Raw genomic sequence first — 12,775 nt, forward strand, 5'->3', positions numbered from 1 at the left:
TTGGAGAGACAAAAGGTCCGTTATTATTTTTTTTTCTCCTCTCGAAGCACACATGTGAGACTCATTAATGTTAATTGGATTTATGAATGCCTGTTGAAAGGGAGAGAAACTGTAAAGATTTCTTCCCATTTGCAGGGAAACAATCAAAGGAGTAATTTCTTGTTCGTCTCGCTGATGAAGAGATGAGGAAATAATGGATGAGACACTTTACATTATGATTCAAAATTCTTAAAATAGGAGAGATGAAAACACTGATTTCTGTACGGGTCACATTCATGTAAGGGACTCCTTCTAAGAATCCAATTTGAACCTTCAAGTGTAGTCCTGCTTCTAATTACCCAACTCCAAGAATAAATCATGGTCTCTGAATTGTAATGATACAGATTTGTTGCTATAATTCAATTTGTCAGGTGTAAAATACAAGTGTAATTTCCTCTACCCCCCTCTGCAGCCTTCAAAGAGACACTGAACTTGAGCCATTTGGTAATTTATTCCATATTGTAGCTTTCACATTTACTATGCATAAAACTTCTGATAGATGTTTTTTTTTTTTTTCAGAAGGTGATTATATACAGCTCCAGTCACTCTACTAACTGATTTGAAAATAAATCCACGCTCATCTCTTGGCTACAATACAGTCAGCATTAGCCACTGCCCACCTGGCCTGCAGTGACCAGAGCACTCCAAGGTAAGCCCAGAATTTCTCCTGCCTGTAACAGGGACGAGGAAAAACACACACAGTCCTTGCATGCACTGATTTGCTCTATAGGAACTTCTTCAAGGTTAGTCTTCTGCTCAGTCCCAGTCAACTAATTGGAAACTCTTTGTATCAACGACCCCCTCTTACAGAAAAGAGAGAGATTCAGCTTTGGCACTGCCTTCCCTCAGAATCATATTTCCTCTACATAAATCATAAGCTATAAGACATAAGGACAATGCCACATCAATTCATTAAACAATGGGTCCAAATATACAGAATGTATATTAAAAATATAGTATACAGGAATATTTATACAGTATATTCTAAAAATACATATAGAAATATGTATATAACATGAACTAAGCATATTTCTAAAACAAACCAGAAAAATCAACCCATCAATGTACCATACCTACTGTATGAAAAGATGCAAAATACCTGACTAGTTTTCTGTAAATACTCGAACTATGAGAGTATACACTGTCCATGCCAGAGTGTGAGAGCTCTGTGGGCTGAACAAGATAAGCTTGATGGTTTTTTCCTTATTTTCCCCATCTTCGGAACAACCTGCATCTCCAGAAATGCAGGAGTGCAGCGTATAATGCCTTTAGAAAATGCTTGTCTTGAGTTTTCCTTGCCTCTGCATAAAGCTATTCTAATGACAACAAATCAATTCCTCCATCAGCTGTGCTCCTGAATACCTTTTAAAAGCCTTTCCAAAATTAAGATTATATACTCCAGCAATTTTTAATATGATAAAACGTAATCAATAAAAGACTGCTGATCATGCACATGATTTGTGGAGAGTGAGAGCTAAATATGAATGAGTTTTGGCCAAGTTCCGAGTCTATCATCTTCCCTAATTACAAGTTGGGTCACTGACTATATATGAATCGCATGACTCAGCTCGGGGATCCCTGCAAAGAAATCCTAAGTAGATTTAATAGTTGCATTTGATTTATTTGTGACTCAGAGCTGGAAGGAGCCCTGTATTTCAGACCTCTGACAGATGAGGGGCTCCCCAGAGAAAGTCTGTGCAGGCACTGCTCCTTCCAGCCGGCCGTCATGCAGGATGAGGGAAGCCACGAGCGCCCAGGGGGTCCCAAAAGGCTGGGAGCAGGGCAATGCAGTGACATGCCTCGCTCCCCAAGGAACCTCTTCACACAGATTAAATTAAAAGCTACTCCCCCACAGATCAAACACGGAATTGTAACCTTGACTGAGGATGGAAGGGATATTTAGTCCTACACTTTGCTTAAAAGCATAGACAAAGTAAATTAAGGCCTTTCAGTCAAGTTTTGGGCACCTCCAAGGGTACAGGTGCCACAGTCTCTCTGACCACCTCTTTCCAGGGCTTGACCACCCTCAATTTTTTTTCTTTTTTCCTTGTATCTGATCAGGATTTCCCATCTCTTAACTCGAGCTTGTTGCCTCCTATTACACACCTCCAAGACAAGTCCAGCTGACTGAAGATTCTCCAAGTCCATCTGGTTTCCCCATGAAAGAATCTGAGCAAACAAGGCAGACAGGGCCACCGCCCCATGAATATGCTGACAACGAAAGGCAAATCTTTGTCACAGCCTTTCTCCAGTTCCATCTTAATGTCAGCCACTGTAACAATTTGTTATCGTTTGGTAACTCCACCTTTTCTCTCTATGAAGTACCTTGGGTATTTTTGTTTCTTTCACATACCCAGCTGCAGTTTCCTTTCAGAAACCAGAGGACTGGAAAACTCCACTTTTCCTTCTTTACTTTTCAGTGTTTTATAAAGCAGGTCCTCTCTGGGCACACCATGGGCAGTTGCCAGCAAAACACTACAGGTACCAGGTTTCACCAGACTTTTCTAATTACATTGCCTGACACTTCCATACCCACGAGCACTCAAAGGTGTTTCATAAAAAAAACCTCAAGTATTTCTGACGTCCTGTTGGTAGCAAGCTTTTCTTTCTGCTCAACAGGCCGTTACTATTAAAACTCCACAAACCTTTGGAAGTGGTCCTTTAAGACTGCTTTAATCTCTTCCTAATCCTTAATTCTACCTGATATTTCATGCAAATTTGCTTATTTGCCAAACAAACAGGTGTTGGATGACTTATCTGTCCATTTGCACAGAAGAAGGACAAGCAATTATTATCTTGAGTGTTCTCCCTCATGAAATATTTTCCTTAAGACTAATCAGGAAAAAAAATTCAATATTACTTTTAGAAATATCAATGCAAAGAAGCAAAAAAACCCATCTATTCAGCTATATGTTCCACTGCTACCCCCAGAGTACTCTGAAGCATTAACTATATTTTAAGAATGTTTCATAAGTAAGCAGCATAAAAGGTACTTTGCTTAAAAAAAGGCTACAAACAACCTTGCTTTATTTGTATAAACAGTTGTTAACTGCTCATGTAAAAGAACATAATGTTCTTTATGCAATTACATGAAGTTTCCAGAGTCTCACTTTTAAACAAACATAAAAACTTTTTCTGACAATTAAGAATATTTTGTAAAAATAGAGTACTTTAAAAAACAAACAAACAAACAAACAAACAAACCAACATGGAGAGCATAGCCACAATGTGCTAGGGCAAGTATATAAGCCAGCCTATTTATACCACTTCTTTACTTTGCCTTTTTTTTTTTTTTTAAATTCAGACACCAAACCAAATGAGTGTTCAACCTCTATATAAACATTTTCCTGTGTTATTCAAAATGGGGAAGAGATTTTGAGTTAATAGAATGGGGAAGTCATTCTTGGTGTCTCCTATGAGCTTTCTGTTTTCTCAGTATTAATGTTTAGGGATATAAAAACAAGTTAACCAAACATGCACGAAAAATAAGACATATTTATGTAATAAATAAAATAATTGCATAAAAATGCTGCGTAACTACATAATGTAACATTTACCTCTGCTGATTATTTGGAGTCTCTTGGTCCAGAGAAGCTCATTGCTGTAGCCACAAGAACACTTTGCCCCAGCCTATTACTCCTTGCCCATCGGGAGCAGGAGGCAGAGCCATCCCAGAGCCACCATCCACGCGCAGCTCAGGTCACCTCCCCATCCTCCCTGCCCACAGCTCCCAGGCGCTGCTCATCACCACCCTCCACTCCCTCCCAGCACCACCAGCAATGAGGTTTCCAAGGAAGGAAGACCAAACATGCTGTATGATTAAACATCTTAAAGCAAACTTCCCTAAATAACTACCCATTTCAATAATGACTAGTTTAAAAGAAAAAAAAAAACAACAAGCTTTTTGCTTTATGGATTTAGGCTCAAGCTGTTACATGGGTTGCTTGGCTAGACCCCTGTGTGCATCATAACCCGACACAGACCCAAGTATGTCCCCGGGTTTTAACTCCAGACCTTTTATCAAAATCCATTCGATGAAGCAGTAACTGATACACTGTTCTGTAATGGCTGTTGTGGTTTCCTGTCAAAAACACTTTCAGCAGAAATTAAACACTTAGAAATCGCATCTATTTTAACAATTACATTCTGCCATGTAAATGAAGTTGTATTTATTGAAAAAAGCAATCCACAAACTTCTTCTTTCTTTGCTTTTTTTACTCAGTTACAGCCTTAGAGGTCTCAGATCACAAAATCAGAACAGTTTGGGCTGCAAGCAACCTAAAAGCTCATTTAGTTTCAACCCCCATGCCATGGGCAGGGACAACTACACTGATTTTTTTTATTTGCTGTGGAAGTGTGTTACCAGTTAGATGGAAAGGAAGCAGCTTTCCTAGTCCAGAAATTCATTTCTATAAGGCAAAGAGGCAAATTCTAATGGATGGTTTGCAGTACCAAGAAAACCATCTGACCAAGACTTGACCAGTATAAGCAATATATCTATACAGTGGCTGTGACAAACCTTGCAAGCTGAATATTTGAGTTCAGCTGGATCCCAGAGGAGGTAGCCTGATCACTTGTTATTTGGGGAAAGAAGCCTCTCTAAAAATATCATTTTCACACACACACAAAAAATCATTTTAAAGAAATGCAAATCAGCATGGTCAGACAAAAAGCCTGACGAGTCCTAAATCATTTGTACAAACCAAGAATATAGATGAGCTTCTAAAAACAAAACAAAAAGCAAAACCAAAACTCTTTCAGTTTCTCAACCCAAATCTTAACATTTTCCAAGACATTTCAAGAATTTTACAACAAATCCCCGTTCCTTATCATATGCAGTGGGGGGAGCAATGCCAGGTGGGAGATCAGGAGATCGCCCTCCAGGCCTTATTCGTGAATTTGTTCTTACAACTGTGGAGGAAAAGTTTGCATTCTCTTTCTCACACCACTAGCTGCATGGCTACCACCATTTAAAATTCCATATTGAAAATATTTGGAAATTTAATCTCTGAATTAATTAAATTAAAAAAAAAATAAAAAAAGTATTCCCCAGGAATTCATGTTCACACACAACTCAGAGGCTTCAGAACAAATATCCTCTGCCAAGGGAAAAATGAAACCCTCTGCCCAATCTGTACCTCTGCCATGGCCAGTCCTCAGAGGAAGGGAATTGTAAACATATTTAAACAAAATAAATTAATTATACCATGAGTTAAAAATTCCTGTTTCCTGATGCCTTCAGGCAGTTTTTTTATCTCTATTGAACAAACAAGGTTAAACATGACAAATATTGTGCCTCCTTGTGAGTAAATGTTGTTTTGTTTACTTTGGGCTTTTATAAACAACAGTAAGTCACAGCTCATCATACAACAGTCTCTCAAGAACGCTGGAGAAAAAAACACTTGTTCTTGGTCCAAAAATGTGTGGAAAAATAAAAGGGTCTGACTAGTATTTGTTTATAAGGGACTGGCCAGATAGCTGAATTAAGAAGGCTCACTCCCTCTCCCATGTTTATATTTGAATCACAAGTGAGCAAACAAAATAAAAAGAATCAACTCATTTTCCACCACCAATAGGCAGCATTAAAAGAAACTGTCTTATAAATAATTACTAATTATATTAAGATACTCAATAATAGAAAACACTCTGGGGATTGATTTTGTGGGATTATTTTAGCTCATCCCTGCATTTCAAGATGCATCTATTCAATGGTTTTGATTTTTGCAGAGATTAATTGTTCCTGTTGGCATGGCGAAGTGTCATTCGAAAAAGGAAACATTGCAATTGTCACCAGTCGGGAGCATCCAAGATCTTGCAGCTACTTAGTCAACTCCTACACGAAAACTCAACGTTCTGAACTAAAAGGTCACTCACTGCTCAGTGTCCTTCAGGTCCACTACTCAAGAGTTAACAAGTTTTTTCAGCAGTGAATCCCTCCTGATAGGAAGGTCAGAAAACCCATATCTTTGCTGAGGGAAGGCAAGACCTTTCGGACTGCAACTTGCACCTTGAAAAGGCGTAGTAATTTTAATGACTTCAAAAATATCTGTGGTTTTGAAAACACAGAAGCCAACTTGCTGTTTTCCACTTAGCAACATGGTAAAACAACATATTAGCAACGCTGTTTTCCAAGCGTGAGCAACGTGTTAAAATTAATGTTGTGTATCTCCGAGCTAAGAGATTGCTACAGATCTTTGCATCAGAAAATATTCAAGGCAAAGGCTCTCCTCAGACTTACTCTTAAAGGCCTTGATCTGAAAAAAACTAAACAAGTGTACTAATTTAGCCATGGTAATAGTCTAATTACATTCAACAGAACACCGACGTGTTTGAAGTTTACCATGCATTTAATAAGCTTTTACAGTACGAAAGTCTGCCTCGGTAATAGCTCTGAAGCAGAAGCTGCCCCAGTTTAAATCTACTGCGTGTTGGACTCCGGCTCCTGCCATTTTTTGCACTGGATGATGGACTCATAGGGAGTCTGATGGACATGAGAGTGCTGTCTCTCCCTGCACGAGGCTCGAGTTGCTCTAGAAATGCACTTGAACTATGATAGTTCCCTGTCCACTCAGCTCACCCAAACAACCCTGCTGCTTCTGCCTTGAATCAGGACTCATACAGAGAGCCTCAAAAAAAAAAAAACAACAAGCCAAGTGGCTTGAGTTCATACCAATGAACTCTAGAGGTAGAACACAGTTATGATTTTCTTGTTCCTCACGCTTTACCCATCTATTTCGTTTTCTTCTGAATAGTTGGCTTTCAATCATGATTTAAGTGGCGCTTATTAATTATTAAAATTAAATTAGGTAGACTTTATTTTGTCAGTTTAATATTTTAATGAGTTAGGGCTGTTCAGCTTCTCTCACAGAAAAGATGTGCATATTTTCAAGTTCCAAACTCAGGTCAAAAAAGACATCAGCAGATCCACGGGGAACAAAAACACTGACGAAAAAAACAGGTGATTTTTTTTCACCCTTAACCAATGCAACTCCAGCCTAACAACTCTACCCTGCAAGCTCTGCAACACTAAAGTACATTCCCATAGTTCTATTAAACTCTGCATGTCTAAGATACAATTTTTCAATTGCCCAGCTACTGGCAATATATGATAAGGTAAACAGAATTGCACGATCTGTTTTTACCACTATTTACAATAAACCCATGGTAAATATCGTTTATTTTATATATGTACTAGATGGCTTGAAATCAGTGGACATTTACCCTGATTGTGCAGAGTTACAACTGCAGTCTTCATCAGGAAAGCTGTTTTACAGGTAGTTTACTGCTTTCTTCCTGTAGTAGAGTATTGACATTTGTAATAGGAATTCTCATAAAATACATTTTTTTATGTCCACCCCAACGTATTTACTTCAGTTGATGTGGAAATACAAAAATATTCTACAACGTTTAAAAGAGCTAAAGACAACAGACAGCCTGAACAACAGATGGCACATTCAGAAGGCACTTGCATGTCAGTATTTGAACTCTGTAGAGTTTTCATAAAAGTAGAAGCATGCCTTAGGACTTCTAAAAGAAGTTTTATATATATATATATATATGTGTGTGTGTGTGTGTGTGTGTATACTCTACCCCTCAAGTGCCCCTGTGTACATATTTTTAAACAAAGTATAAACCTACACATAGATGTATATACAGAGGTCACTGCTAGACACAATAATAGATTCTGGTGTTTGGTACATTTGGTCCTTTAACCAACCACTTACCAGGGAATTTTTTATCTTACCTACTTTTGACCTGTACCAACAAGACACTTCAAACTAGAATTACAGTAGCAATTTACAACGCAGAGAGGTCTAAACCCCCTTGGCCAAGTAACAGCACCTTCCTCGTTAGGATCACCAACAGAGAAAATGTGTTTGTCCAGTTCAGAGAGGTGAAGAAGCCCAGCACGGCCACTTCTCCACCACTGTAAATCTCAACACAGGTACAGAACCACTTACATTAGTGCAATATCTCCGGGTGAAACAGCAGGTATCCACCCACCAGCCCTATACCAGCTACTCAGGAGACCAAACAAAGAGTCAGTTCTCTTGCTGACCAGCCAAAGATTGTGCTTATTAACTAGGATAATGCCTTAAAGTGGTTTGGTTCACATCCAGAAAGACATTTTAAGGATTTAAAAAAATCACCTGTGGTTGTGACTCCAAACAACTGATTTCTCTCTCCAGAGAGCTATTTTTTCACACAAGTTTCAATACTTTTTGAGATTATAAACTGCAAGACAGCAGCCACAGCAAGGAAGATGAATTACAAAGAAAGACCACTGTAATTTGGCATCAATAGCATAAGGCCAGAAAAAAATAACACAGTAAGTGCATTAAAAGTTCAGGAGATCTCTGGGCAAAACAAAGAGCTTGTAGCAAGCAAACTTCTATAAAATGCTGCTGCTAAAAAGAACAGCCTCAGGAAAAAGCTTCCAAGTCAACGAGTATGAACCCTGACAAGAAATGGCCAACCAATCGGGCCAATATTAATTGATTAAAATACCAAGGCACACATAAAAATGCAGAAAGAGCCTTAGAAATTTGTAACATCGTTGCACAGTACTGACCCACTGGTCAGTTTTGACTTTCTTGTTCAAAAAACACCTGCCACACGAAGAGCAGGCAGTAGTTGGTTCACTTGGACACTACACCAACAAAATTCCCCTTCCAAAGAGATGCCACGGAGCCTTCCAACAGCAGATTAACTATCTTTATGAGACTGTGCATATCTGAGGGATATTTCAGACAGCACAAACTGCAGGGGGAGAGGACAAAGTCTTACCCGACAGCCCAAATACCACCAATTTCTTTTAACCATATACCTTCTGAAGTAACTTTGAGTTTTGAGGTTGTTCTTCCACAAGTGCTAAGCCCATTTCCCATCAATTCATTGCTCATATTTATCTTCCTGATGAGGAGCGGCAGATTACAACTGGGTAAGAGGGCCCTACCCAACCAGTTACCCAAGGGGGGAGCACAGACACTGGGTACTGTGCAAAATTGGGCTATCAGATACCCAGAACTGTATGTAAGTACACATTCCTTCATTTCCCACCATCATCTCACTAAAGGTTCATTCACAGGCATTTTTCCCCCTTATTTTATTTAATTTAAAAAGCCTTTACAGTAACCTTTTTTCACAGCTAATCTAAGTCCAGCCTTTCCTTTGTCCTTAAATCCAGCTTTTCCTTTGTTCCCTCTTGTGCTCTCCACTCTGAGCTCAGGTTTTCCCAAAATGTCTTCCCTTGAGGAACAAAACTGTGGCCTTCCCATTCTCATTTCACATCTTTATCCCTCAGCCATTTCTCTCCATCACCCAAATAAGCCCATCTCAAAGCCATTACAGATATTTGTGCCTTAGAGAAAGGCCATGCCTAGAAACCAAGCAACAGAAACAGTTTTATTCCCTCTTATCTACCAAAAAGTAACTCTCTGATGTTCTCCACTGAGAAAGACTTTTATAGAAGGACAAAGCTTTGTTCTTCATGTCCCCTACCAGGTGAGAAAAGATTTGTAACTCTTTCTTCCCTTTACCTTCTGGGAGTTTTGAAGCCAAACTTCATAAAGCTTTAAATGACTAACTCTGCGTGAAACAGGAAATAGAGAGAGGACAAAAATGTAAGGATCACCTGCAGGGACTATCAGTCAGGGAAAATGTTTTTCAGTGACCTCTCTTGAAGAGCAGGGCAGAAAAAGACAAGTTTCAGGTGAATGGCAGGTCACTCCAGAAGAGGACAGTAGCCAAAAGATCTAAGGAGCTTCCTCCTTTGAAACCTAATCAGCTCCAAGTTTGAAGATACACCATATAAAATCATCTCGAAAGCACAACTTCACCATTTGACTAGAACCAGCACTTTCCTACTTGCTGTGAAATTCTACTGTAGCACATATCTTCATTTCTAGGCAGAGTGTGGTGGCAGAACTCTGAAAGAGAATCAAAGCTTAAAAAAATCTAAATTTTTCACAGCAGCAATTCCACCATGTACGAGGAGAGGTTGTTTTCAGGTTCTCAGTTTACAAAGGAAGCAGTGATTTTAGGAAGTTTGGAGCATGAAGATGAAGAGGCAATGAATACCTTAAAGCAAAATAGGAAAATATGCCTGAGTCAGAGCAGCTCAAAATTTCTGATTTTTAGCTTCACAAATTGCTGTTTCTCCCAGCCTTATCCTATATATCCGATACCAAGAGTATACTAAAAGCCCGTGTTCTTATTGAAACTTCTAACAACATACTCTACTTTGTATTAACAAATATTTTCATCTTTTTAAGTCTGGAAGTTTGTTTGTTGTGAAAGTGACTGATCCCCTGAAACAATGCAACATCTGATCTTCCCACTGAAAGGGACTGACTTGTCCCCCACTGCCTCAGAACCCTCACTAAGCTACACAAATCACCCTGTATCCCAATCCCACAGTATCTTTAGCTCCTATAAATTAAAAATAGCACAAACAGAGATAAAAGCCTTGATGTCTGCACCTATATCATTTACTCTGTAGTGAAGGACTTCATTTTGCTGTCCGCAGAGCCAACATCTTCGCTTTTAACTCAGCAGGAACTTTGTCAGTTCCACTACTCACTGCCCACACATAAATTTTTTGGTCACTAATGTTTCACCAGTAAATAAATCAATCAGGAATATTAAGAATACAGGGCTGCTTTTTTGTCACAAGAAAAAAAAAAAAAAAAAAGAAAAAAAGTGCTGCTGGAGCAGAACCCATTATGAACTGCAAGATGATACACAGTCCAAAAGTTACATCAGAGCATTCTCAGTCCTGCCAAATGCATCTTTACTGAAATTGTTCAGTGGAAAGAAGGTGATGTATCATGCAATTATTTGAAGTGTACCAAATATTTCTACAGTAGATCTTGGGTTTGCAACTGTAACAATAAAATGTTACACACATATTGCCATCTCATGGATACCACAACGCTTGTTTAAAATTCCAAGAACGCAATCCCTAACAGCAAAAATATGCAGGATCCACAGCAAGTAAAATCGTAGAGATTCACAACGTGAAAGCAGGAATTCACATTTGAAACAGTCCAAAAATCTGCCTCAGATTCCCTCGTAGTAGTTACTATTTTTATGACTTGGCTCAGACTTGCTTTAATCTCTTTATTTAGGGAGAAACTGCAAGCTTGCCAACTCTAGCAAACGTTAAGTACTTTAGTAAATTCCCCGTCAATATAGGTCGTGCATTCGAGGGAACAAGGATGTGGTAAGTTCTGCTCCATCTCCTCCAAAGGGGATTTGGGAGTAAGGCAGTGATGGGAGAGAGAGATAAACAACGTGGCTAAGCCCCTCTTTCAGCTCCATCCTCCTCTCCAGACATCTGTCCACACTTTGTTGTGCCGTGATTGAGATGTTACGTGATGCAGCTCGCCCAGCCTGCTGTTATCCTACATCCCTTTTATCTGAGCAAGCAGGAGAGCACATGTATTGCCAATGCTACTGCGTCGTCACTCTTCCATTAAAGTTCAGTAACAGCACGAAGCGAGTCCAAGCAAGTCAGCAAAACCATCGGAAACCCAATAGATGTCAAGATATCTGAGTATGGAGGATGAATACAGAAACAGTTCGAGCAGCCTGAGCACACTTTCCGGAGCATCCAGCCCAAACCACCTAAAGCCACCACGTCCTGTCAAACCCTGAGGTTTCCTTTAAAAAAAAAACTTGGCAGCTAACAAACAAAAACCTGTACCATTTCCGAAACTGTGCTCGAGCAAACGCATCTCTCTACCCAAAGGGCTCGAACAAGCAAGTAAACAAGTTTCGGGTCCTTCCTGCACTTCCCCGGGCAGGACCTCCGGCTGTCCCCGCACCGGGGCAACACGGCGAGGAGCCATGGAGGGGGACACGGCAAGGAGTCCCCCCGGCCGAGGGACCCCCTCAGCCAAGCGGCGGCCGCCTCTCCCCGACCTGCCCGGGCTGCGGAGCCCCGGCCCTGCAGCTCCCCGCCCAGAAGGGTCCCCGGGCTCTCCCTCCGCAGGCAGCCCCACCCCGGCAGCTCTGCGAGGATATCCCGCACCTGCCCCGGCGAGGCGGCGGGCGGGAGCCCAGGGCACCGCATCCCCGCAGCGGCAAAGCCGGGGCGGGTGGCCCCCGGCTCCCCGCTAGCCCGAGCCGCCGCTGTGAGGAGGAGGAGGATGGAAGGGAGAGGCAAGGGAAGAAGGCCATTTACCAGAGTTTTGTTCCCGTTCTTGCTGAGGGGGCCGCGGAAAACTCCCTTGATGTTGCGAAAGTGCCCGTTGCTGAGGTGCGCGGAGCTGATGACAATGTAGTAGCACTCCATGGGGCCGGGGCCGCCTCCTCAGGCCGGGCTCGGCGGGGCCGGGCGGGGAGGGCCGGGACCGGGGGTGCGGCCCCTCAGGCGCGGCGCGGCCGCGGGAGGAGGATGCGCGGCGGGGCGGCCGCGGCGGAGCCGAGCGAGCTGCCGCCGCCGCTGGCAGGCATAGTGCTATTATAGCGAGCAGCCTTGCCGGTCGGCTGCACTGAGCCAATGGCAGGGAGCCACTGGGCTGGTACCGAGCGCTGTCAGAGGAGGACATCTGTCACACGCCGCCTCCACCGCCACCCACCGCCCCACGCCCCGCTGCCCCCGCCGCGGACGGGCCGGCGGCAGGTAAAGGGGGACGGGCGGGGCGAGAGGGCAGAGCCGGCACCCCAATCCAGCGAGCCCCGAAGGTGGGGTGTGCCCTCCTTTTTCTGGGGGTGGGGACGACGACGAGTG

General features: G+C 41.8%; 1 protein-coding gene across 1 annotated transcript in view; it reads right to left on the reverse strand.

The window, feature by feature from the left end:
- ZNF804A (zinc finger protein 804A) overlaps positions 1–12,369 on the reverse strand; it is a 167,513-nt gene extending 155,144 nt beyond the window's left edge. Inside the window, exon 1 of the mRNA XM_027887873.1 lies at positions 12,227–12,369. Coding sequence (XP_027743674.1) covers positions 12,227–12,337 — 111 coding nt within the window. The 5' untranslated portion in view covers positions 12,338–12,369. The remainder of the gene's footprint in view (positions 1–12,226) is intronic.
- Positions 12,370–12,775: the final 406 nt, after the last annotated feature.

Source organism: Empidonax traillii, unplaced genomic scaffold (assembly GCF_003031625.1).
Source record: "Empidonax traillii isolate 1590-97213 ecotype Southwest subspecies unplaced genomic scaffold, ASM303162v1 scaffold223:size1722714, whole genome shotgun sequence".
Classification (NCBI taxonomy): Eukaryota; Metazoa; Chordata; class Aves; order Passeriformes; family Tyrannidae; genus Empidonax; species Empidonax traillii.